This window comes from Drosophila guanche, unplaced genomic scaffold, assembly GCF_900245975.1.
Source record: "Drosophila guanche unplaced genomic scaffold, DGUA_6, whole genome shotgun sequence".
Classification (NCBI taxonomy): Eukaryota; Metazoa; Arthropoda; class Insecta; order Diptera; family Drosophilidae; genus Drosophila; species Drosophila guanche.
Genome location: NW_022995744.1, coordinates 6,854,133 through 6,875,686, shown reverse-complemented (window position 1 = coordinate 6,875,686; position 21,554 = coordinate 6,854,133). Strand labels below are relative to the sequence as shown.

General features: G+C 50.2%; 4 protein-coding genes and 1 non-coding gene across 6 annotated transcripts; 2 read left to right on the top strand and 3 right to left on the bottom strand.

Moving 5' to 3' along the window:
• Positions 1-4: 4 nt before the first annotated feature.
• Positions 5-1,995, bottom strand: LOC117579373 (2-amino-3-ketobutyrate coenzyme A ligase, mitochondrial). 2 transcript variants are annotated; one of them, XM_034265242.1, is made up of 4 exons: positions 1,838-1,995; positions 1,254-1,447; positions 333-1,194; positions 5-272 (listed from the first exon to the last, which is right to left on the bottom strand). In XM_034265242.1, exons 1-4 carry the CDS (start codon positions 1,872-1,874, stop codon positions 115-117), a joined length of 1,251 nt encoding a protein of 416 aa, XP_034121133.1. In that variant the 5' UTR covers positions 1,875-1,995; the 3' UTR covers positions 5-114. The 2 variants fall into 2 exon arrangements, with proteins under 2 accessions (XP_034121133.1, XP_034121132.1); XM_034265241.1 differs by having other exon boundaries at positions 1,254-1,450; positions 1,838-1,994.
• Positions 1,996-2,541: 546 nt separating this feature from the next.
• Trnaq-uug lies at positions 2,542-2,613 on the bottom strand. The gene has a single exon. It is a non-coding gene; the product is annotated as a tRNA-Gln (tRNA).
• A 344-nt stretch (positions 2,614-2,957) lies between these two features.
• LOC117580127 (cubilin homolog) lies at positions 2,958-17,065 on the top strand. The gene is made up of 17 exons (XM_034266420.1): positions 2,958-3,649; positions 5,693-5,799; positions 5,854-7,775; positions 7,838-8,040; positions 8,099-8,427; positions 8,486-8,595; positions 8,700-8,889; positions 8,947-10,267; positions 10,331-11,222; positions 11,276-11,433; positions 11,494-13,310; positions 13,368-15,705; positions 15,762-15,941; positions 16,003-16,150; positions 16,213-16,367; positions 16,435-16,729; positions 16,789-17,065. The coding sequence occupies exons 1-17, from the start codon at positions 3,092-3,094 to the stop codon at positions 17,001-17,003; spliced, it is 10,938 nt and encodes a 3,645-aa protein (XP_034122311.1). The 5' UTR covers positions 2,958-3,091; the 3' UTR covers positions 17,004-17,065.
• An 863-nt stretch (positions 17,066-17,928) lies between these two features.
• On the top strand, positions 17,929-19,445 carry LOC117580129. The gene has a single exon (XM_034266423.1). The coding sequence runs from the start codon at positions 17,984-17,986 to the stop codon at positions 19,370-19,372; it is 1,389 nt and encodes a 462-aa protein (XP_034122314.1). The 5' UTR covers positions 17,929-17,983; the 3' UTR covers positions 19,373-19,445.
• LOC117580134 (60S ribosomal protein L10a-2) lies at positions 19,427-20,845 on the bottom strand. Its single transcript, XM_034266433.1, has 3 exons — positions 20,783-20,845; positions 20,290-20,445; positions 19,427-19,976 (listed from the first exon to the last, which is right to left on the bottom strand). Exons 1-3 carry the CDS (start codon positions 20,785-20,787, stop codon positions 19,484-19,486), a joined length of 654 nt encoding a protein of 217 aa, XP_034122324.1. The 5' UTR covers positions 20,788-20,845; the 3' UTR covers positions 19,427-19,483.
• Positions 20,846-21,554: the final 709 nt, after the last annotated feature.

The window sequence follows — 21,554 nt, the reverse complement described above, 5'->3', positions numbered from 1 at the left end:
GGCGTTCAATCTTTTCCCTCAGTGGAAATCTTTAAAATTTATTTAATTCTTTAGATAAATGCAATGCAGTTCCTTTTGTTTAAATGCAAGAAGCCGTTCCAAGATGCTTTCGTCCTACTGGATCACCTTGAGCGAGCGACCAACCTCTATAAAGGCACCAATGGCCTGATCGATTTCAGCCTCTGTGTGGGCAGCGGAGATTTGCACGCGTATCCGTGCCTTGCCCTGAGGCACCACCGGGTAGCTGAAGCCAATCACATAAATGCCACGAGCTGCAAAAGGAAAATGGAAGAATAAGCAAGGAGAACGGACCTGCACTTTGTTCGACTTACTGAGCATCTCATCGGCAAACTTGGAGGCGAGTCGAGCATCGCCCAGCATCACAGGACAAATGGGATGATTCTCGCCGGCTATGGTGAAGCCAGCCTTGGTCATGGCTGTCCGGAAGCGCTGCGTGTTGCTCTGCACGCGCTGCGTGAGCTCGCTGGAGGCCAGCAGCATGTCCATGACCTTCAGTCCCACAGCCACGACAGCAGGCGGCAGAGTGTTGGAGAACAGATACGGCCGAGACTTCTGTCGCAAAAAGGAAATGAGCTCCGAGGGTCCAGTGGTGTAGCCACCCGAGGCACCACCCAGAGCCTTGCCCAGCGTGGAGTTAATGATGTCCACCTCGCCCATGACATTGTCGTACTCCTCGGTGCCGCGTCCGGTGGCGCCAAAGAAGCCAGTGGCATGGCACTCGTCCACAAAGACCAACGCGTCGTACTTCTTGGCCAGCTCGACAATCCGTGCCAGCGGCGCTATATTTCCGTCCATCGAGAAGACGCCATCGGTGGCAATCAACTTGAGGCGTCCGTCGCTCTCCCGCAGCTGCCGCTCCAGGTCGGCCAGGTCGCGGTGCTTGTAGCGCTGCTTCTTGGCCTTGCACAGGCGAATGCCGTCAATGATCGATGCGTGGTTCAGTTCATCCGAGAAGACAGCATCCTCCGGCGTGAGAATGGCCTCGAAAATGCCAGCATTGGCATCGAAGCACGAGGCATAGAGAATGGTGTCCTCACGCCCATGGAACTGGGCAATCTTTTGCTCCAGCTGCTTGTGAATGTCCTGAGTGCCGCAGATAAAACGAACCGAGCTCAGACCGGCTCCGTATTTCTCCAGCAGCGTGCGGCTATACTCCACAATCTCAGGATTGTTCTGCCAACAAACAATAAGTCTTAGAATAGGTACAACTATAACAACAGCAAAGAACTTACCGCCAGTCCCAGATAATTGTTGGCGCAGAAGTTTAGTATACGCTTCTCGCTGCCCTGCACCGTGATCTGGGTGCTCTGCGACGATGTGATGATACGCTCTGCCTTGAAGGTGCCCGCGTCCTTGATGCCAGCCAGCTGGGTGCCAAGTATTTCGCGCAGTTGTGTCTGTGCTGCGGCGCTATAGTGACGTCCGCCTGCTGTGCAGTATAGGGAGGAAATATTCAAATAATATTCATTTCTACATAATTAAATGTATCAATCGAAATACGAATTTTTCTGGTCAGCTTCCATATTTACAGAATCCCAATTAATCAGCACTTTCATATAGAATACATAAATAGGCTTCTCGACCAATTGAAAACCAATTTGATTGAAAGTCTAATCTCAATATTACATGCAAAAATGTTCGATTAGAGCACTCGTACATACATATTTATGTACATATGTTTGCAAGTTCTAAAATTGTTTGCACTCAAACTATATTTTGCTTAAGTCCACTCACAGTTAATGATCATTAAGCATATATAAGCGTATATGTACATATGTGTGTATGTACATAATCCTGCATATATTTATGTACTTACCTCCCCTCAAGAGCAATATTTTGGAGAAAGCTGACATAACGCTAACGTCGCTTTTCTTTAGCTCTTTTTTCTGTGCGAAAACGTTGTCTTTTTATAGAGGAAACTGGCTGGCTGGTGTCCAGATCCGCACGGTGTCTGGCACTTTACTGAGCGACGAGGCACACAGCAACAGCCAAAGCCCCAACAAACGAAACCAGCCCAGCCCCTTGCCCGTGTTTGGGGGCTCGCACTGCAGCAGCCTAGCAGCTGATTTTTGTTGTCAATGTATTTATAAATAGCTGAATATGTACAACCAAACACACACACACACATGTTTTGTGTGCGTATGTAGCGGCCTGCCTGACTTCACTATAATTCAATTGATTTAATTTACGCTCAACATGGTTGTCATGGCGCTGCTTCTATGCATTCTCTTATGTTGAGTGAATGAATCAAACATGGTGCAAATTATTGTCAAGGTCAAACCCTATTAAGCTATTAAGCTTTGCTTTTCCTCTGAATTGAAACTAATTTCCCAGTTAAATTTATCTGCACTCAATACTTGGAGTGCCGAGCGCTGATAAGGCTGAAAAGTCATTGATTCTATAAACTTTGCTTTGGTTTGGCTTTATCTATGATATACCCCAACATATTTTAGGGAAAAACACTGCCAAAAAAGATGGAAACATTTAAAAAATGGATAATATTTGAACTTGTAGTAAGTCAGGTTCTACCGAGATTTGAACTCGGATCGCTGGATTCAAAGTCCAGAGTGCTAACCATTACACCATAGAACCGATAAATTTTCGATGACCAAATTAGCCAATGGAAATATGAAAGATGGAATCTGTGAGATTAAATTTGGGAATGCGCTTGACGCTAATATTATTGACAGAAAGGCAAAGATTTCAAAGCGACCTGAAACCCGGTAAACCGACTTGTGCATCTGTGCATAATTGACTGAGACACAACATAGGGCTGCATAGCGATAACAGGCACAAGGCGTACTCATATAAAAGAATACTTGATATTGATGTTTAAAGGGTTCATCTCCTATCACTATGAGTTTTTGTTAACGCCCCCTTTCCCTAGTGTAAAGTCTATAAATTGGGAGCCACAGTTCGATCTCGCACCAGTATCCGTGCATTTCAATCCGCGCATAGTTTCAATTGTCTCTCCGTGTTCCAGTGTATTTTGACAATCAATCAAACCGTGCATTAATCCTCCCATCCCACCCCCAAACTCTGTGAAGTTTAATACTGAAAATGAGTGAAAATGTGCTCTAATACGCTGAAGATATTGTGTTTGCTGGTGTTGTGCTTGCTTCTACTGGAGCTGGAAGCATCTTCAGATGAACAAGATGACCGGGCAGTGATTACCAGGCAGGAGAACGGAAATCTGCTACTAAAGGCAGCGCCAGATCAGAATGTCACTATTCGACTAATGGGCGAGGATGCCACGGTGATGGTCAACGATGTGGATGTGCTACCGCTTCTCCGGCGACGCCTTCAGGTGATCACCGCTCGACAGGTGGCAGCTCGACGTGAGCCATTGTCGCTGGACGTGCAGAAGGACCAGTTTCGCGCTGTACAACGTAGTCTCACTCGGCTGGAAAAGCGTTTCTTCAACATGCGTAACAACACGCGGCGTAGTGGACTTAACCAGCGCGTCCTGCGCCGGCAGCTGCAGCGGATAGAGCGTGTCTCGACTACTCTGGCGAGAATACAAGTCTTTCTGGCCAAGGACGAGTGCCAGTCGAATCCCTGCCAGAACGGAGGTACCTGCCACGACTTATACAAGTCCTTCCAATGTGATTGTGTTGCTGGCTGGCAAGTGAGTGCAACCAACGGGGGCGTCTCTGTGTCAACGATTGGGGGCGTATTCATGTGGAAACAGGCAGAGAATCACATTCATATGTACATACATTTTTCATTTTTCATACATGTGTACATACATACATACATACATAAAGAAGAGTATTTATAATTCGTGAAATGAAGGTGAAGAACTGCAAAAAGTTAGTGTTGGAAAATGAAGTAAATCGAATTCTTGATGTTAAAATATATTTTTCATATTTAAAATAACTTATTTTACATTAAACAAAATGATCACTGTCCCTTACTTTCCAATTAAGTGTACCAATTATTTGGCAAACATTTAAATTAGATATTGTTAGCTGCGAAACATATTTCGTATTTGAATTATTTGATTTATTATTGTTAGTGCTACTATTCGTACGTGGCCAACACTGTACCACTTGGAGGGAGCGGTCTTAAACCTAGACCTGGAATAACTGCTACCCGAATGAAGCTAGCGGGACGCGCCATAAAACGGACCATTATCGGACTATCGTGTTCTTTTCTGATCCTTCCCACAGAATCCCAGTGGGTCTCGTCCAGTGACACCTGCAGTTCGTATTCACCTGCGGAAAAATTACTAGACACCTGAATGGAATTGATTTTAAAACATTTTTTTAGCTGGATGACTATCTCAGATGTGTCAGCCCTGATGTAGCTCGCATAATTTTTGGATGCCACATTCACCCTCGGCAATACTGTGGCTCGATAGGGCAGATTCTTTCCGATGTTCACTTTGTCAATGGCGTCCACTATGTCGTCCAGTTTGAATATGCCAGAGGGTCGCACCACGTGCAGCAGTTCATGGATACTCATGAGCGGAAGACGTACGAGGGAAAGCAGCGTCTGGCTGTCCTCGCTCGGTTTGTTCTCCCTCCATTTGCATATAGACCGAAAGAGTTCCACTTCGGGTGCAAAGAAGTTGTCTTGGCGCAAGAGATCCTCAAATGCCTCTTTGGAGAGCGTTTGAATGGAGTCGCTTTGCAGTAAGGCGAGCTGATTTTTTTCAATAAAATTATAGCATTTTTTGATCAGTTCGGGCATATCGTATAGTCTCGCTGCATTCAGGATCATGCACACGTTGCTGACAGCTAGCGCCTGCTGTAGATATTTTTCAACAGCCGTTTGTAGGTATTCCAAGCCGTAAAGATGTGCCAGGTGAAGCACTTCGAATGTCTTATCCACACCAATTTTGTCAAAGGGAAGCTTGTCTAAGTAAAGGTACTCGAGGATTGACTTGAAAGCCTCCAGCGGCACCTCCAGCTGAATTTCATGTTTCTTTGACTCGGCCATGTCGCCGAAGAGCATGGCTCGAAAGTACTCACAGCGCGCCGCCAAAACGACACGATGGGCCGGAAGTCGCTGATCCTCCACTAGGAACACTACGTCCGAATAAAGCTCTTGCATGAAAAGACGGCCCATGTCCATGGCGATGCTGTGAATGCCGGCGGCATTGTTATCCTGGGTGCTCATTTTCTGGCTGATTTATTTCAGTTCCTTAAACTTCACTGAGTTCGTTTTCGATAGCACAGTTTTGTGACCCCTCGCTGTGTGAAGTTGGTAGAGCTTGAACAGATCGACTGCGTCGTATATCGCCTATCGATATATTGTAGCTAAGAATCGAAAAATGCTATTTCGGACGAATTTGTTCGTTATGATTTGGAACCATATTAACCCCCCGTGTTAAGCATATGCACATTTAGTTTTTTGCAGCAATAAAATAAGCTTTTTTTTTAGAGTTAAGAAACTTGTTCCCTTGTAATGGGAAACTTTAAAGCCCCTGCCATCATAGGGTTAGTCATCGCACGATAGTTTCGTTTTACTTACACAGCATAAATAAGTGACAAACGGGCAAACCTTATATAGATACTTCATGCGCAGCCATACATAATCTTTAAGTGTTGGGTAACTTAAAATCCCGTTAAATCTGCACCCACGCTTGAATGTTCCAAATTGAATTGTTTTTTCTTCTTTCACGCTTACTGTATCGGATCCGCCATGATAATTCGTTTGATTGTAGGGTCCCACTTGCGAGGAAGATGTGAACGAATGCTTTGATTTTTCCAACACCGATCTGGCTGCCTGTATGAACAATGGACGATGCATAAACACGCCTGGAAGTTTTAGGTAAGAAGGCGACCATTATTTTGTACGAGTAACTGTACATGAACCACATTTCAGTTGTGTTTGCCGCAATGGGTACTCTGGAACCCACTGCCGACTGCGCCAGAATAAATGCCTGGCTGGCGATTCGAGCGAATTGTGCGGGGAACATGGCACTTGCGTTCACTCTGTCAGCTCCACCGCCGGCTACGTGTGTGTCTGTGATCAAGGCTGGACCTGGGCCGACACTAATGCTACGACAGCCACCGCTAGTCCCTGCACCCGAGACGTGGATGAGTGCGCGCCCAGCGTGAATCCTTGCCACAATGAGTGTATCAATCTGCCAGGCAGCTACCGATGTGGCTCCTGCCCGCCGGGCTACACCGGAGACGGTCGGTTCTGTCGCGACATAGACGAGTGCAGCGTGGCAAACGGAGGCTGCAGCCTGCAACCGCGTGTAACATGCATCAACACCGAGGGCTCCCATCTGTGTGGCCGTTGTCCAGTAGGCTGGACCGGTGACGGACGCAGCTGCATGACCACCGAGTCGAACTCCTGTGACGGCGAACGAATATGCCATGCCGACGCATCATGCGAGTACATCTCTGGCACGGTCGTCTGCACCTGTCCACTGGGCAGCTACGGTCATGGCTACGGCGCGGACGGGTGCACCAAAGACCCCACCCGCGACACATGCGACCAGCATTTGTGCCAAAACAACGCCACCTGCGTCCACATAGGACGCGGCAGCACATGCATTTGCCAGCCCGGATACAAAGGAGTGTTGTGCAACGACACAGATTCGGATGGCTGCCACCCCAGTCCCTGTCTGAATGGCGGCACTTGTCTCCTACTGCCGGACAACCAGTTCCGATGCAACTGTCCCGCCGGCTTCACTGGCACACGTTGCTCCAACCAGCGCTTTTTCTGTGGCTCCACACTGCGAGGACCCACGGGCCAGCTGCATTTTCCACCCAACACCGCTGACGGTGACTACCAGCCCGACGAGCGGTGCCCCTTCATCATTCGCACGCCTCCAGGCCATGTGCTCAACGTGACCTTCACACAATTCGATTTGCAGAAGAGCAACGACTGTTCCTCCGATTTCCTGCAGCTGCACGACGGCCCATCGCTGGCCTACAGGCTCATTGGTAGATTCTGCGGCAGTCAACTGGCCAACAAAAGCATCGTCTCCACCCAGGAGCAGGTTTTCTTCTGGTTCCGCTCAGACAATGCTACGCAAGGAAGCGGCTTTCACCTCGCCTGGAGCTCCATGCCCTTCTCCTGCGGCGACACGTTGGCCAACCTGACATTGGGTCAGACTGGGATACTGCGATCTCCCGGTTATCCGGGAAAGGCGCGTGCCGGCCTCGACTGTCGCTGGCAGCTCACAGCCCCCTACGGCACTCGGCTGCTGTTGCGTTTCTACGACATAACGCTGGGCATGGGCAGAGGCTCGGATGCCGCTCTCTGTGGCCAGGGACTGAACAGTAGCTACTTGACTGTATACGACTCGGATCGGGAATTGCTGAAGAGATGCGTGTCCTCACAGCCGGAACCGCTGTACAGCTCATCGAACAGCCTGCAGATCGACCTGCATACGGGTACCCAGCGCGTAGATAGCTCCTTCCAGCTGCACTACGAGGTGGTGGCTGGCCAGCCAGGCTGCGGCGGCAGCTACACGGAGTCGCAGGGCCGCATCAGTGGCCACATGAATGCAGAGGTTTGCCTCTACCTAATCGAGCAGCCAACTGGGACACAAATCAAGCTGGAATTCGAGCACATTAATCTGCTGCGGTCCGAGGACTGTGGACTGCAGAAGATCGAAATTTTCAACGGACGCACCGCTGAGTCACCACTGATGCGTCGCCTCTGCGGGCAGCCCGAGGGCAGTGAAATGGAGCCACTAATCTCCAGCAGCAATGTGGTTCTCGTGCGCTATGAGTATGCCCTACTTGGGCTGAAGCTGAATAAGAGCTTCGAGCTGAGCTACAGCAGAGGTAATCCCTTACAGACATGTCCCCCTAATCATTTCTGAACTATTTCCATATTTATTATGCAGTGTGCAGTGGCAATTTCGGTGGCACGGAAGGTGGCACCATCAGAACGCCCAACTATCCGCAGTTCTATTTGGCTGATATGACCTGCACATATAAGATAGTTGGGCCTCTGGACACGCTCGTAAAGCTTACCATCCAAGATCTATCGCTAGGCGCTGCCGACGCGAATGCCACTGATGATGGAAATCAAACCAATTACTTGGACGTAAGTCAGATCTGTATGGCAGAAAATAAGCCAAGATTAGTTGACCATCCCATTGCAGGTTTATCTGTCGAAAGATGAGAAGCGTCGTATATACAAGTCGGGTCGAAATATCGTGCTGATGGCACACACCAACCAGGCGACACTGGTTTTCCACGGATCCAGCTCTGGCCGTGGCTTGCTTGTGGACTACAGCTTTCCAGATACGGGCTGCGGTGGCTATCTGAGCCCAACAATCTCGAATCGCTTTATGAAACGCGTGTCAATGCCCTTCTGTCAGTGGATAATCGATGCACCGGGCAGGAAACAAATCTCCGTAAGCCGTATGCTTGTGTCCGGTCAAATGTCCGTCTATGATAATAGCACCAGTCCTGGTTTGCTTTTAAACAGGTAATTATCTTATTAAAAAGTTTATTATTATATCTGTTGCTTAATGGTTCGGTTGCAGCTATGAAGGCGATTTTGTGGAATACTTTGATGCAGATCTACTGACACTATCGCTTAGGAATGAACAAATCTTTCAATTGGTGCTGATCACGTACAAACAGGTGGAAAGTGGTATGCTTACGATTGCATTTCTGACTTAGATCTCATTCTAGAGAGAGTCTAGTGACTGCTGCTTAATGTCTCCTACTCTTAATACTATTCCCACTTTTATTCAGATTGCAATGTACGTACCAGTCAACGCGCTGGCATCATCAAGTCACCGAATTGGCCGCGACCATATGGCGCCTCGCAGAACTGTGAGTGGATCATTCGTGCGCCGCTCGGACATCGCCTTGAGCTGGTTGTCTCGAACTTTAGTCTGGAGGTAATGGGCACTTTGTGCACCAGCGACTATCTGGAGATCAGGTGAGCTCGCAGCGAGAATTCGAGCGAGGCTGACTTATCCGCTGACTTCTCGTACAGGAATGGTGACTCGGCCGAATCTCCACTGATTGGCAGATACTGTGGCACACAGATACCACCACGATTGCCCTCGTTTGGCAATGCGCTCTACGTGAAGTTCAGCTCTGACAACAGCGTGGAGGAGAGTGGATTCCTGCTCAACTGGCAGCAGATCGGCGAAGGATGTGGCGGCAAACTCAATTCGCACGTGGGATCCATACACTCGCCGCACTCGATGGCAGGCAATCGTGGCGCCCTGGCCTGCGACTGGCAGATAAGTGTGGCCGAGGGCTCGCTCGTGTCTATGCAGATCGAGAGCCAAGACGATAACCTCTGCAGCGGTCAGCTAACCATTTTCGATGGACCCACCACAAGCAGTCGTGTCCTGAAATTGCGCTGCAATGAGACAGACAGAGACACCAGAATTGTGCTCCACTCCAGCAGTAATCGAGTGCTCGTGCGCTACAATGTGGGCCACGACTCGCCCGATGGTACCAGCTTTGTGCTGGACTATTCGACGGACTGCAGGGTGCGGCTGGATAAGATCCAGGGGGCCATTGAGTCGCCCAACTTCCCCGAGAAGTATCCGCCCGACATGTCCTGCGAGTGGGACATACGCGCCGGCGGTAAGCGGAATCACATTCATTTGGTCTTTTCGCATCTCTCTGTGGAAGAATACCAGCCCGGGAGCTGTGACTTTGACTATGTGATGCTCAGTGACATGAAGGACGACCAGCTGCTGGAGGAGCGGCGACTCTGCACCAACGAGGGCGTGGCTCCGTTCACCAGCAAGGGCAATCGTCTGCTGCTCAAATTCAGCAGCGACAGCACGTTGCAGGAGCGCGGCTTTCGAGCCGAATACAAGCGCATTGGCTGCGGCGAACAACTGGAGGAAATGGGCGGTACCTTTGCCTCGCCCAATATCCCATTCAGCGCAGATGTGGCCTGCGATTGGGTCATCAGTGCGCCGGAGGGCAAGCAAATACGTTTGATACTTGAGGAGTTGTATATCGATCCGCCACAGCGAGAGTGCCTGCAGGACTTGCTCACAGTCTCCACGCCGGGTAGCCACGTGCTCTACCGCAGCTGCCAGTCGCAGACCTCCACGCAGACATTCACCTCGCCGGGCAATGAGCTGCACGTGCGCTTCGAGAGCAGTCCAACGGTCGCAAGGAAATACTTCAAGGCCTCTTATGCCCAGGTGCCAGCCAGTTGCGGCGGTTCTGTGCGTGCCAGCAGTGGGGTCATTGCCTCACCCGGTTTCCATGATGCCGCCACAATAGAGGAGGGCCTCAGTCCCCTCAACTACTCCTCGCAGGTGGAGTGTCTTTGGTTAGTGGAGGTACGCATCCCCGCCCCGTGCTGCAACCAAGATCAAAAACTAATCCTTCTTGAGTGTTTCTAGGTACCGGATAGCTATGGCATTCGGTTGCGTTTAGAGCAGTTCAACCTCTCCGATTCGGCCAATTGTTCGGACACCTTTGTGGAACTGACCAAGCTGGATGCTGACAACACCGAGCACTTCCTGGAGCGTGTCTGTGGCGACCAGCCGCTACTGATACGACTGGTCCACGGCCAGCGTATGCGTGTGCAGTTCAGAGCGCAGGCGGGAACCTGGGGCCGATTTGCCCTTCACTTTGAGCGTCAATGCGGTGGCACGCTGTCGGCAGGCGAGGGCTATTTGAGGTCGCGTCTGGACGAGGACTGCAACTGGCTGGTGGTGGCACCGGAGGGCACCAAACTGAGCCTGAGCATCAGCCAGCTGGAGTGTGCGGGCTGCCCGAAGAGTTCAGCAGAGAATTGCACGTCACAGGAGGGACTGCAGCTGCTCAACGACGATGATCAGGTGGTGCTCTACAGCCTGTGCAGCGAGCATCCAGCGAATCTGGTGGTGCCCGCCAGCAATGTCCGTGTGCTGGCCAAAGGCATCGCTCTGGTGGCGCAGTTCACCAACCTAGAGAACACTTGCGGCGGCAACATCAGCTCCGCCCGCGGCAGCCTGAGCTCACCCAACTATCCGGACAGCTATCCGGCGAACGTTGAGTGCCTGTGGCGCATCAGCGTAAACCCAGGCAACTACCTCTCGATCACATTCGACTCCCTGAACATTGTGACCTCTGAGCACTGCAACGAGGACTTTCTCGAGCTGCGTTCAGGCGTGGACGAGCGTCTGCTGGGCCTCTACTGCGGCCGACAGATGCCCGAGCAGACGCTGGTTATACGATCGCAGCTGTGGCTCAAATTCCGCAGCTTGCCCGGCAACAGCGCCGACGGTTTTAAGCTGCACTGGAGCTACGGTGAGTAGTACCAGTTCCAGTCTTAGTTCTGACTAACGTTTGCTTCTCGGCAGTGCACGACAATGAAATTACGTCGGAGACCAATGGAACGATTGCATCCCCGCCCTTACTCGCAGTACGCGCAGAGGAGCAGCCGTTTAGTTGGCGCATCTTTGTGGAGCGCGAAATGGTGGTGGCGCTGGACTTTGATGAGTACATATCGGGCCTGCAGGTGAGCCCAGGAAAACCGAGAGAAAAACCCACACTCCATTTTAATACTCCCTCTTAATAGCTTTTTAATGGCTACGATGACACTGCCCTGGAGGTGAGCACTCTAGCCTCACCCTGGCAGTTCCTTTCCAGCAGCAATGTCCTCTATTTGAGGACCCTCAACACGGACTTTAATGCCTTTCGATTGAAGTGGCACGTGGTCAGCAGTGTGCTCGTAAAGGGCAACAGAACCGTGACCAACGATGAGTGCAACAAAGACTTTACGGTGTCTGGCAGTGCGCGCTTGATGGTGAATTCCCCGGGTTACCCGCGGGGCTATGCGGCCAACCTGAATTGCCAGTGGACGTTCAGGCCCGAGGATCCCGCCCAGCATGCCTACGTGGATCTCTATGAGGTCGATCTGGAGGAGTATGCCAATTGCTTTGCCGACTATCTGAACATCCAGAGCTCCAGCGATCTGAGCCACTGGACGAATGAGCTGCGCATCTGCAACGGCAGCAAGGGCGGGCCACTCATCCAGCGATTGCACGGAACTCCGCATCTGAGGCTGCAGTTTAGGAGCGATGTCTCCATCAACGGCCGCGGCTTCAGGGCCATTGTGCGTGCGACATGTGGCTCGAATATGACGGCACCCGTGGCCACCATTTTAGACTCGCAAATGCGTGCCGGACTGGCAATGGGCAGAAATTGTGAGTGGCACATCGAGGTGCGACCGAGCCGTAAGATAGAGATCAACATAGTCTATGCTATCGGCTCTGCCGGCAACGTTACATGCCCCGTGTACGGACTCATCTACGATGGCCTGGACGACAGGTCGCCGCTCTTCCGGGGCGGCAAGTTCTGCAATCAAATGGGCCTGGACAGAGTCACGTATCGCACCAGCGGCTCCCATGCGTACATCAAGTACGTGGTGCCGGAGCGAGCCGTCAACCCGGGGCACAACTACTGGAATCTCACGTATCGTGAGTACAGCGAGTGCGACGGCGAGATCCCGCTGACCCGGCTGGCCAGCACGTACAGCATCACGACGCCGGGCTATCCGTATCTGCCACATCCCCATGCAGAGTGCACCTGGCTGGTGTTGGCTCCGCCAGGGGAGGTCATTACTGCCACCTTCGACGACCGTTTATTCGATCTGAGTTTGCGGCAATGCGGCAAGGAGATCGTGGAGCTCTTCGATGGCTCCACCACACTGGCGCGCCGACTCCTGCACACCTGCCAACGGCCCGCAATGACGTTGCGCAGCACAGGGAATATTCTCCTGGTGCACTATCAGTCGCAACTGGACGAGCCGCATGCCGGCTTCCGGCTGAACGTATCGCTGAGTGCCTGTGGCGGTCTGACCACTGCCTCGATGGGCTTCATCAGCTCCGTGGGCTATCCGGCCCTAGGGGGCTACCCGAAGCCCTCTGTCTGCGAGTACAGCATCAAGCTGCCGCGTGGTGCGTACATTCGGCTCAACATCAGCGATCTGCATCTGCCGTACAGCTCGCAGAAGGGGCAGAACAACAGCGATCGACTGGAGTTCGTGGACCTGACGGATTCGACTGATCAGCAGGCACCTCTCTTGGTACTGGACGGCAGCGGAACCTACCCGCTGGCCGTCACTCTCAACACCAACGAGTTGGGAATCCGCTTCAAAGCGGTGAGCAATGTGAACAGCTATCGGGGCTTTAAGATATTCTACGAGCGTATAACTGACACTTGTTCACGCGACATAAATGCTGCCTCTGGCAGCCTTGAGATTCCAGCCAATGTGCAGTCCAGCTGGCTCAGAGTCTGCCGCTGGAGAATCACAGTGCCCAAGGGTCAGAGCGTGCGCCTCGAGCTCCTCAATCTAGCCGACATGCGTGTGATTATTCGTAACGAAACAAGGAGGTGAGTGCAATGGAACACTGAGGATTTATAATTGGTTTATCCTTTCATATTTTGCAGCTGGATGCGGCGCGATATTCAGCCGCAGTTTTCCTTCTTCAACGATTTAAGTCAATTCTCGAAGATCTCCGATTTCCGTATAGATGCGTACAATGGGAGCGGCATTATCGAGTCCAGCGACAACTTTATGCTGGTCAAAATCATCACCAGCCAACTGGATCTGACCAGCATACCGCTGCGTGCCAGGTTTAGCTCCAGCGTAGCGTCGCAATGCCCGCCAGACATTGGAGACCAGTCAGCCGGCGCGTTGTCCATCCAAAGCCTCAGCCAGCTTCCCGTCTACTACTGCACCATCAATTATGCGGGCCTCAGTGGATCCACGCTAACCTTCAAGGTGGAGGAGTACGCATACTGGAGCCGTGCTGGTCCCTCGGTGGTGTTCAAAGACGATGGCTTCCGCAATGTCCACTACATGTCCACGAATGTCACCAACAGCTACGTCTCAATGGCTGCCCTGCCCGGACGCATAAACCTGAACCATGGCCAAAATGTCAAACTGAGACGCTTTCGGGCCACTTATCGGCGCCACAATTGTGGCGGTCAACTGCAGGTGGCCGAGGGTCTGGCCATAGAGTCACCGCAGATGATGGCAACCATCAGTGAGGATTATGGGCCGCTGGAGTGTGTGTGGATGCTGGCTGGCAGCAGGGGCTATGCGCTGGAGGGAAACCTTAGCCTCAGCGACAGCTGTGACCGCGAGTACATTGTGATCTATGCGGGTCCCCGACCGGTGGGACGCCTCTGCCGCGGCATGACGATGAACAGCACGATTCTGGATAAGGCACAGTCCAAGGTGATTTACCACACGGAACAGCACAGGCCGGGACGCAGTTGGTTCCGGCTGGAACCCAAGCGGATAGCAGGCCCAACGGCAGGAAGTGTGATACGAGTCGACCAGCGGACCACAGCGCCCATAACGATCAATGGATCGGAGTACAAGAACAACATGGAGCTCATCTGGGAGTTTACCACCAATGCGGGACTCTCCCTCTCGCTGCAGTTCCAGGGTCGCTTCTTCATTGAAACGTCCCCGAACTGCACCAATGACCGGCTGAGTGTGCAGCAGAGCCTTGACAGGCAGGAGACGGCGGCCGTTTGGTCCGAGGTGGCCAATCTGTGCGGCCGACAGTTGCCGCTGCCGCTGCATGTGGAGGCGTCACGCATGCGTGTGGTCTTCCGCACCAATGGCAACATCACCGGCGACGGCTTCAGCTTCACCGTCTCCCCCAGCTGCGACGTCACACTGCGTGCCACCGCGGAGCCGCAGATCCGTCGCAGTCCCAGCTGGCAGGCATCGCGCAATATGATGCTCAACTGCAGCTACGTGATACTCACGGACAGCGAGGAACAGCTGGTGGCCAGCGTGAAAAATGTAGGGCGCCGCGCTTGGCCAGCATTCGCTTGCCTCAGATCCTTCTTTATGGTCTACAAACCAGACTCGAGCTCCAAATCGGGGGAAGTGAAGCAGGCTGAGAAGTTCTGCCCGGACTTTGAGGTCAACGGCTACAAGAGACTCCGCCTGCAGTACATGTCGCCCACAATGCGACAGTTCGAGCTGCAGTTCCAGCTGCTGGGCTGCGGCGGTAACTACAGCGCTCCCTTCTCCCTGCGACCACCGCAGCACGACGAAAATGTGAGGTCTTATGCCCACAATATGCACTGTGAATGGCGCGTCACGGCGCCCCCACAGCACGCCATCGTTCTGGTGTTTAAGTACTTTGAGCTGGAGGAGAGCCGTGACTGCCGATACGATTACCTGGCGGTCTACAAGGGCGCCGGCATGGTGCCGAACACTGAACAGCGCGTGGCCCGCCTGTGCGGTAACTTAACCGCGCAGCCGCCAACCATTATGGTGGACAGCAACCAGGCGCTGATTGTGTCCCACTCGGATTCATCAAACAGTTTTCGTGGCTTCCTGGCCGGCGTGCGCTTCACTCCGAACTGCAATGAACGAATCGCGCTGGACGATGATGTACCGCGCATGAGCCTTATGCGGAACTACAGAGTGAATGCCTCCGAGCAGCTGCTGTGCATGTTCAAGGCCAGTGCGCCGCCTGGACATCGGCTGTCCGTGCTGCTGAGACAGTTGCAGCCTTCGTCTGGGTCGTATCTGGGCAGCTACCTAGAGATTATTGACAGCGCCGCCGCTCAAAGCCAAAGCCTCGGCAAGTACTACGACCTGGCTGGCAATCGTACGAAGCTTTTCAGCTCCTATTCAGATCTCTCCATCAAGCTGAGTGGCACTTCCGATGAGGCGCGAAACGTGAGCTTTGAATTGATTCTGCAGATGGAACGTACAATCTGTGGAGAGACCGAGTATCAGCTGCATTCGAATGAGGTAGGGGAAGATCCCTATTGAATGTTTTCTATAAATTGTAATTGATTCTTCCGCAGAGCATCAAACTGGCCATACCAGGGGACAATAACTCGAGTAACTATGAGGGAAGCGTTCACTGCTCTTGGACAATTCGGTCAGCGCAGGAGGCGGAAATCGAGATACGATGGCTGAATCTAAGGGATGTGTCACAACTGACGGGTAAATGTGTGGACTACCTACGTCTATCCGAGTCGTGGGTAAGTTTTTAGCTGACTAAAAGCAAAGCTCATTGAGAATATAAAAAAACATTTGAAACAGTTGCAGTCGCCGCAGTACTTCTGCGGGCAGTTAAACAACACCTTCAAGAGATTATTATCGCCGGAGAGCTTGACGCTAGAACTAACATTCCACAGCGAAGAGCTGACAGAATTCACTGGGTTCGAGGTGCTAATCAGGCATAATAAACGTGAGCACAGGCTGGGTACTTGTTGAATCTAAATGTGGATCTAAATGTTGTGCATATTTCAGGTTGTGGTCGCAACTACACGGAGCTGAGCGGAGCCATCGAAGACAGCTCTCTGACCAACTGCACCGTGGATATACGAGTGCCCGAGGGCAACAGTGTGACGCTGAACCTGCTGTATGTGTTGTTCGATTTGGAAGCCAGTCTGAAGTACCTAAACGTGAGTAGTTGCGCCAGTTGTACATCGAAACCAAACCATCCCACAACTTTTTGCTCTGCCACCACAGATAAGCGACCTGAAGACCAACCAGACAGTCTTCCAAACGAACAGATTCCTGGCGAGCCCCGCAGTCAGATTCGCGGCGACCAATCAGCTACGCATAGCGAGCGCGGGCGTAGCTTCTCTGCGTTTGTTCTACTACTCCACCAGCAACAATCTGCCCAACGGCTGCGGTGGCGACATCTCTTTGGGTGGTGGCTATGGTAACTTGGCCAATCCCCCCTACGACAATCGAAACCATTCGCTGTGCATCTGGCGTATAACAGTGCCAGCAGGCAGCACCCTGAGGATCGCCTTCATGGGTATGCAGCGCAACGGCCACTTTCTGGTTGATTTTATTGTTAATTTTTGTATTTTGCAGACTTCAACATGGGTTCGGAGACCAATTGCAAGCTGGATAATATAAAGTTCTACAAGGTTATGCCAGATGCGAGCGAGGGACTGGTGCAAACACTCTGTGGATCCACCATGCCCGATGACTTTGACGTGAATAGCAATCGTGCTGCGGTCGTTGCAAAGAAGTCGCCAAATTTTGATGGACTTGGCTTCCAGTTCTCATTCACCCTTAAACACTAATTGATGAGACATTTTCTAATTTATAATTTATAATGTACAATTATATATTATGTCTAATATAATTAAGGTCTCCTCAATCGTTCTACTTGCAAAGACAACAAAAATCCTAAATGTCTAATCTGTCTGTTAGTGATAGTTTCTGTTAATTGCTTTACATATTTTCGTTCTTAGAATGACAAAGATATCCATGTTGTAGACCACGTGATGTATACTCCTGCGGAATGGCAAAACTCTGGCGGTGTCTTCAAAGGATTGCTTTGCCTGCCGCAAGCGGCGATGGAGATCGGCCAAATTGTGCCTCTGTCCAATTGATAACTCCATGTTGTTGGAGACCATGGCCGATAACAGGCTGGAAGTCTCAGGGGAGATCTTGAAGTTGTAGCCAACACAGAATTTCTGCTGTGCGCTGGGCACGGAGAGCTCGGCATTGGGCACGTACTGATAGCCCTGTTCAATGCGACGAAAGCACGCATGCAGATCCAGCAGCCTTAGGCGATTTAGGTAGGTGTTCACAATAGGTAGGACTTCGTTTAGGAATTTGTCGCACGCTTCATGTGGTGTGAGATCTTCAAACTCGGCCACATCCGTGGACCATTCGTTCCAGGCAGGAACATCCTGTATAAAAGCTATCGTATGATTGCAATGAAGATCTCTTCATCTATCATTTATGTTATTTAGTACATATTAGTTAAATCATAGTTCGAAACGGCTCACACTTTCAATTGTATCTTTGATAAACCGATACTAATAAAATATCGATAGCCATCAACCGCATCAGATATAATTGTCCATTTGTATGTCGTTAAATTATGCTAAAATATTATTGCTTTTTACCCCGCGCGTGAACAATTTCAATCAGAATATTACGCGTATTCAAATAGTGCTTTGATTGGATTTAATTTCTGTATAAATGTGAAGCGATACTTGCATTTCAGTGCCGCCCATCCCTAATAAAATAATAAGCAAAGAAAACAAACAAAATGGAGAAAGAACTGGAATTAATTAACAGCAATTTAAACAATGCCTTGGCCAAGCTGGTGGAGAGTAAAAGAAACCAAACCAAGGATGAAGATAGTCAGAAGCGCAAGGAAAGAATCGCCAGGCTCCTGTGGCTGCACATACAGCATGTTCAGCTAACTGTGATTACACACAGACGACGTTCGCAGCAGAGAAGCAGGCGACGGTATAGACTTCTGCGATCGTTTTTCATGCAGCAAATGGTGGAGATGCAATCCAATTATATGCAGATGTATGCCATGTTGAGCCTCAAGCGTGCCAGCCTGGAAGATGGCGAGTCCGCGGAGAGCGATGCCAACGAGGAATCAGCAGACGATCAGCAGACTGTCTCTGAGGACATATTCCCGGAGCTGAGCGATGAAGAGTTCCTCAACAAACTGCACATTACGCGGAGCACCTTTGAAGCGCTTTGCCGGCAGCTAACACCTGCAATGCGCCAGGGGGGACAGTGCAGTGGTAGATCGCTCGAAATTTCTCTAGACAAATGCGTTGCCCTGGCGGTATACTATCTGGCCAGCGGCGAGCGCATCTCGATCATATCGAATCTGTTTTCCGTACCCCGGTTAAAGACAATCAAGTGCCTGAAACTCTTCTGCAACGCCGTCATGACCACGTTAGGAAAAGCTCTACGCAAATTGCCCCAATCCGAGCCAGACTGCGGCAATGTGATGGCAGGCTTCCAGAAAGAAAGCAACATGCCGGCCGCCCTCGTTGGCATACTGGGCGTGTGCTCCATTCCGATACGTGCCAATGGCGGGCCCGTGAACAAAGCAGGCCAATCGGTTATGCGCATGGAGTTTCTATTGGACGACCGCATGCTCTTCCGCGAACTACAGCTCGGTCACGGAAGCAAGGCCTCCATGATGCCTATGTTCTCCACAGCGCCAAACCGACTTACGGATCTGCCCCAGATACCCATAAACGGACGCCTAATATCCCCCTTTGTCTTGGTTCCGCCTCAACAAAATTATCCACTGCGTCGATGGCTTCTCCAGCGCTACGCGGATCCAATTTCTCCGCACGAGCACGACTTCAACGAAGTGGCAGAACGCCTGAAGGAATTGAGCGACTGCGCTCTGCACCGTCTGATGTCGCGGTGGCACTTTTTCATCCAGCCGCTGGACATTCGTTTCCAGACAGCCTCCTGCATTATTACAGCCGCTGCAGTCCTGCACAACCTGCTGGAGCAGGTAGGCGAGCCGCATATGCTGGAATGGGGCAACGCAGTGGATGTCTCCAAGTTTAAAACAGACCCACTGCCAGACTGCTGCGATGATGCCGAAGAAGAGACGGAGAGAGGTTTGCGAGTGCGCGACTTTCTGGCTCGAACCATAAGCTCCACTGAAATCTAAACTTTCCTCACGCCAAATTCCGAATAGTTGCAATAAAAAGTAATTTACTTAAGATACATTTAGCAAAATGTAATTCCTCATTTATTATCTGATGTTACAAAATATGGGCATCTAGTAGAGACGCTGGGGTGGGCCCATGGAGGACTTGATGTGCAGCGAGCGCACATTCTGCCAGTTCTTCTTCAACAGGGAGACCAGGAAATTGATCGACAGGTTGACGTTCTGGGCAAGCTCGTCGCTCTTCATGTCAACGTGTCCGACGGCGACCGACAGGCACAGAACCTTCTTCATCTGGAACTTGATGGTGGACTTGACCTCCTCGATCTTGCCAATCATGGACTCCTGATGCGACAGCAGGGCAGGGAACTTGCCAGCCTTGTTCAGGCCGGGACCCAGCAGACGTGGGATCTGCTTGATGAGGGACTCGGAAGCCAGGAACGCGTCGTAGGACTTGGCCAGCTTCTTCACAAGTTTCTTGTTCTTGTTCAGCTTCTTCAGAGCTTCGGCATCCATGAACTCAACGCCATTAGCCTTGGCCTCGTCGCAATGCTGCTGATCGCCGAGGATGCACACCTTCATCTTGGGACGTGGGATGTGCTTCAACCTGCAGGTCAAAAACAATCGAAAAAATGAATCAGTACGCCATTGACACCACACAGAAGTTAGCTCTAACTGGGGGGTGGTATAACATTGGGAACGCAGAAAACTTACAAAGCCCACGGGGGAGCACGCGTGTTTTCATTTTAATAACTATAGGGGTCGGTCTCCATTACTGGAAGACCTACTCAATTTGTTTTTAAGACCCTGAGTGCAGGTCCGCCGAGCTGTGTTACCACATCATCGACTTCCTGACGCTGTGGCACACTGCTCGCGGGGAGCAGACGTACTCACTGGCGCAGGTATTTTAGCCAACGTACTTGACAGTGCCGGAGAAACGCTTGTCCTTCTGGGGATCGTAGTTCTTGAGGCCGATTTGCAACTCCACCGTCTCGAGGAAGCCACGCTTCTTTTTCAGGGAATTCTCAAGAATTCCACTGACGCCCTCGTAGAGCGTGTCACGCGAAACTTTCGATCTGCAACATAAAGTAAATTATTAGCCAACATATCCAGCAAACCCATCATACAACTATAGTCCAAGCCGTGTTTAACTGTCGAGGCATTGTGCAATTGAGTGCAGCTCACATTAATAGCTGCACCCTTTGCACAAAATCACATTTAATTTTGCAATCATTTCCAAACTGATATGGACATGGAAGATGGTCTAAAAAGCTGGTTTCTGATTGCCAAATGCATAAAATACTATGCATTTCATCATTGTCGTACCATCATTTAACAAATTACAGTTAAACCATGTCAAAAACATTAAGGATGCTGAGTATTTTCAAAGATTTATTTTTTTTTTACACTTACGCCATGTCTGCACGTCGGAACGTCCGGTTTACGAAAGAACGATATAGGGTTGTCACATGTAAATCAAATATCAATATATCGATATTTTTGTAAAATAAAAATATATTTATATCGTGATATTTTTGTTGACAAAATATCAATACATTCATATTTTTATGCGATATTTTTTTATATTTGAAGTTCGGTGACTAACCACAGGATCTTAATAAATATATAGGGTATTTTGTATTTTTGCACAAAAGACTCCATTAAGAATATATATTCTGTTGTTAGTAATTTTGGTTTTTTTGAGAAAGTAGAATAAGGATTAAAGATGTTAAAAACAAATGTTAAGTTTCAGTTTTCTCTGTGGAAACTATTTGTCTCCGCAGCGCGCGGAATTTAATATCAGCAAATATATACAGGCAAAATGATGTAAAATATATCATATTTTTGCAGTGATATATTTGATATTATTTTGAAAATTCTTGCAAGCAAAATATATCTCAGATATGATATTTAGTAAAGATTTGAAATGCGAACTATCGATAAAATATACCATTGCATCTTCAAAATATAATGTAAATATACCGTAGTCTTGAATGCCATTCCACGATTTTGATGTTCTATTTAATATTATTAGCTTGTAAAGACTTTTAGCACTAAAGCAATAATTTAATCATTTTTGTTATATTGTATACCTTATGACCTTATAAGTGCGATAGGCGCACTGTTACTATCGCGCATATTCGATGATTTGACAGCTCAGCTTTCAGTAAAAGTATCGAAAAGT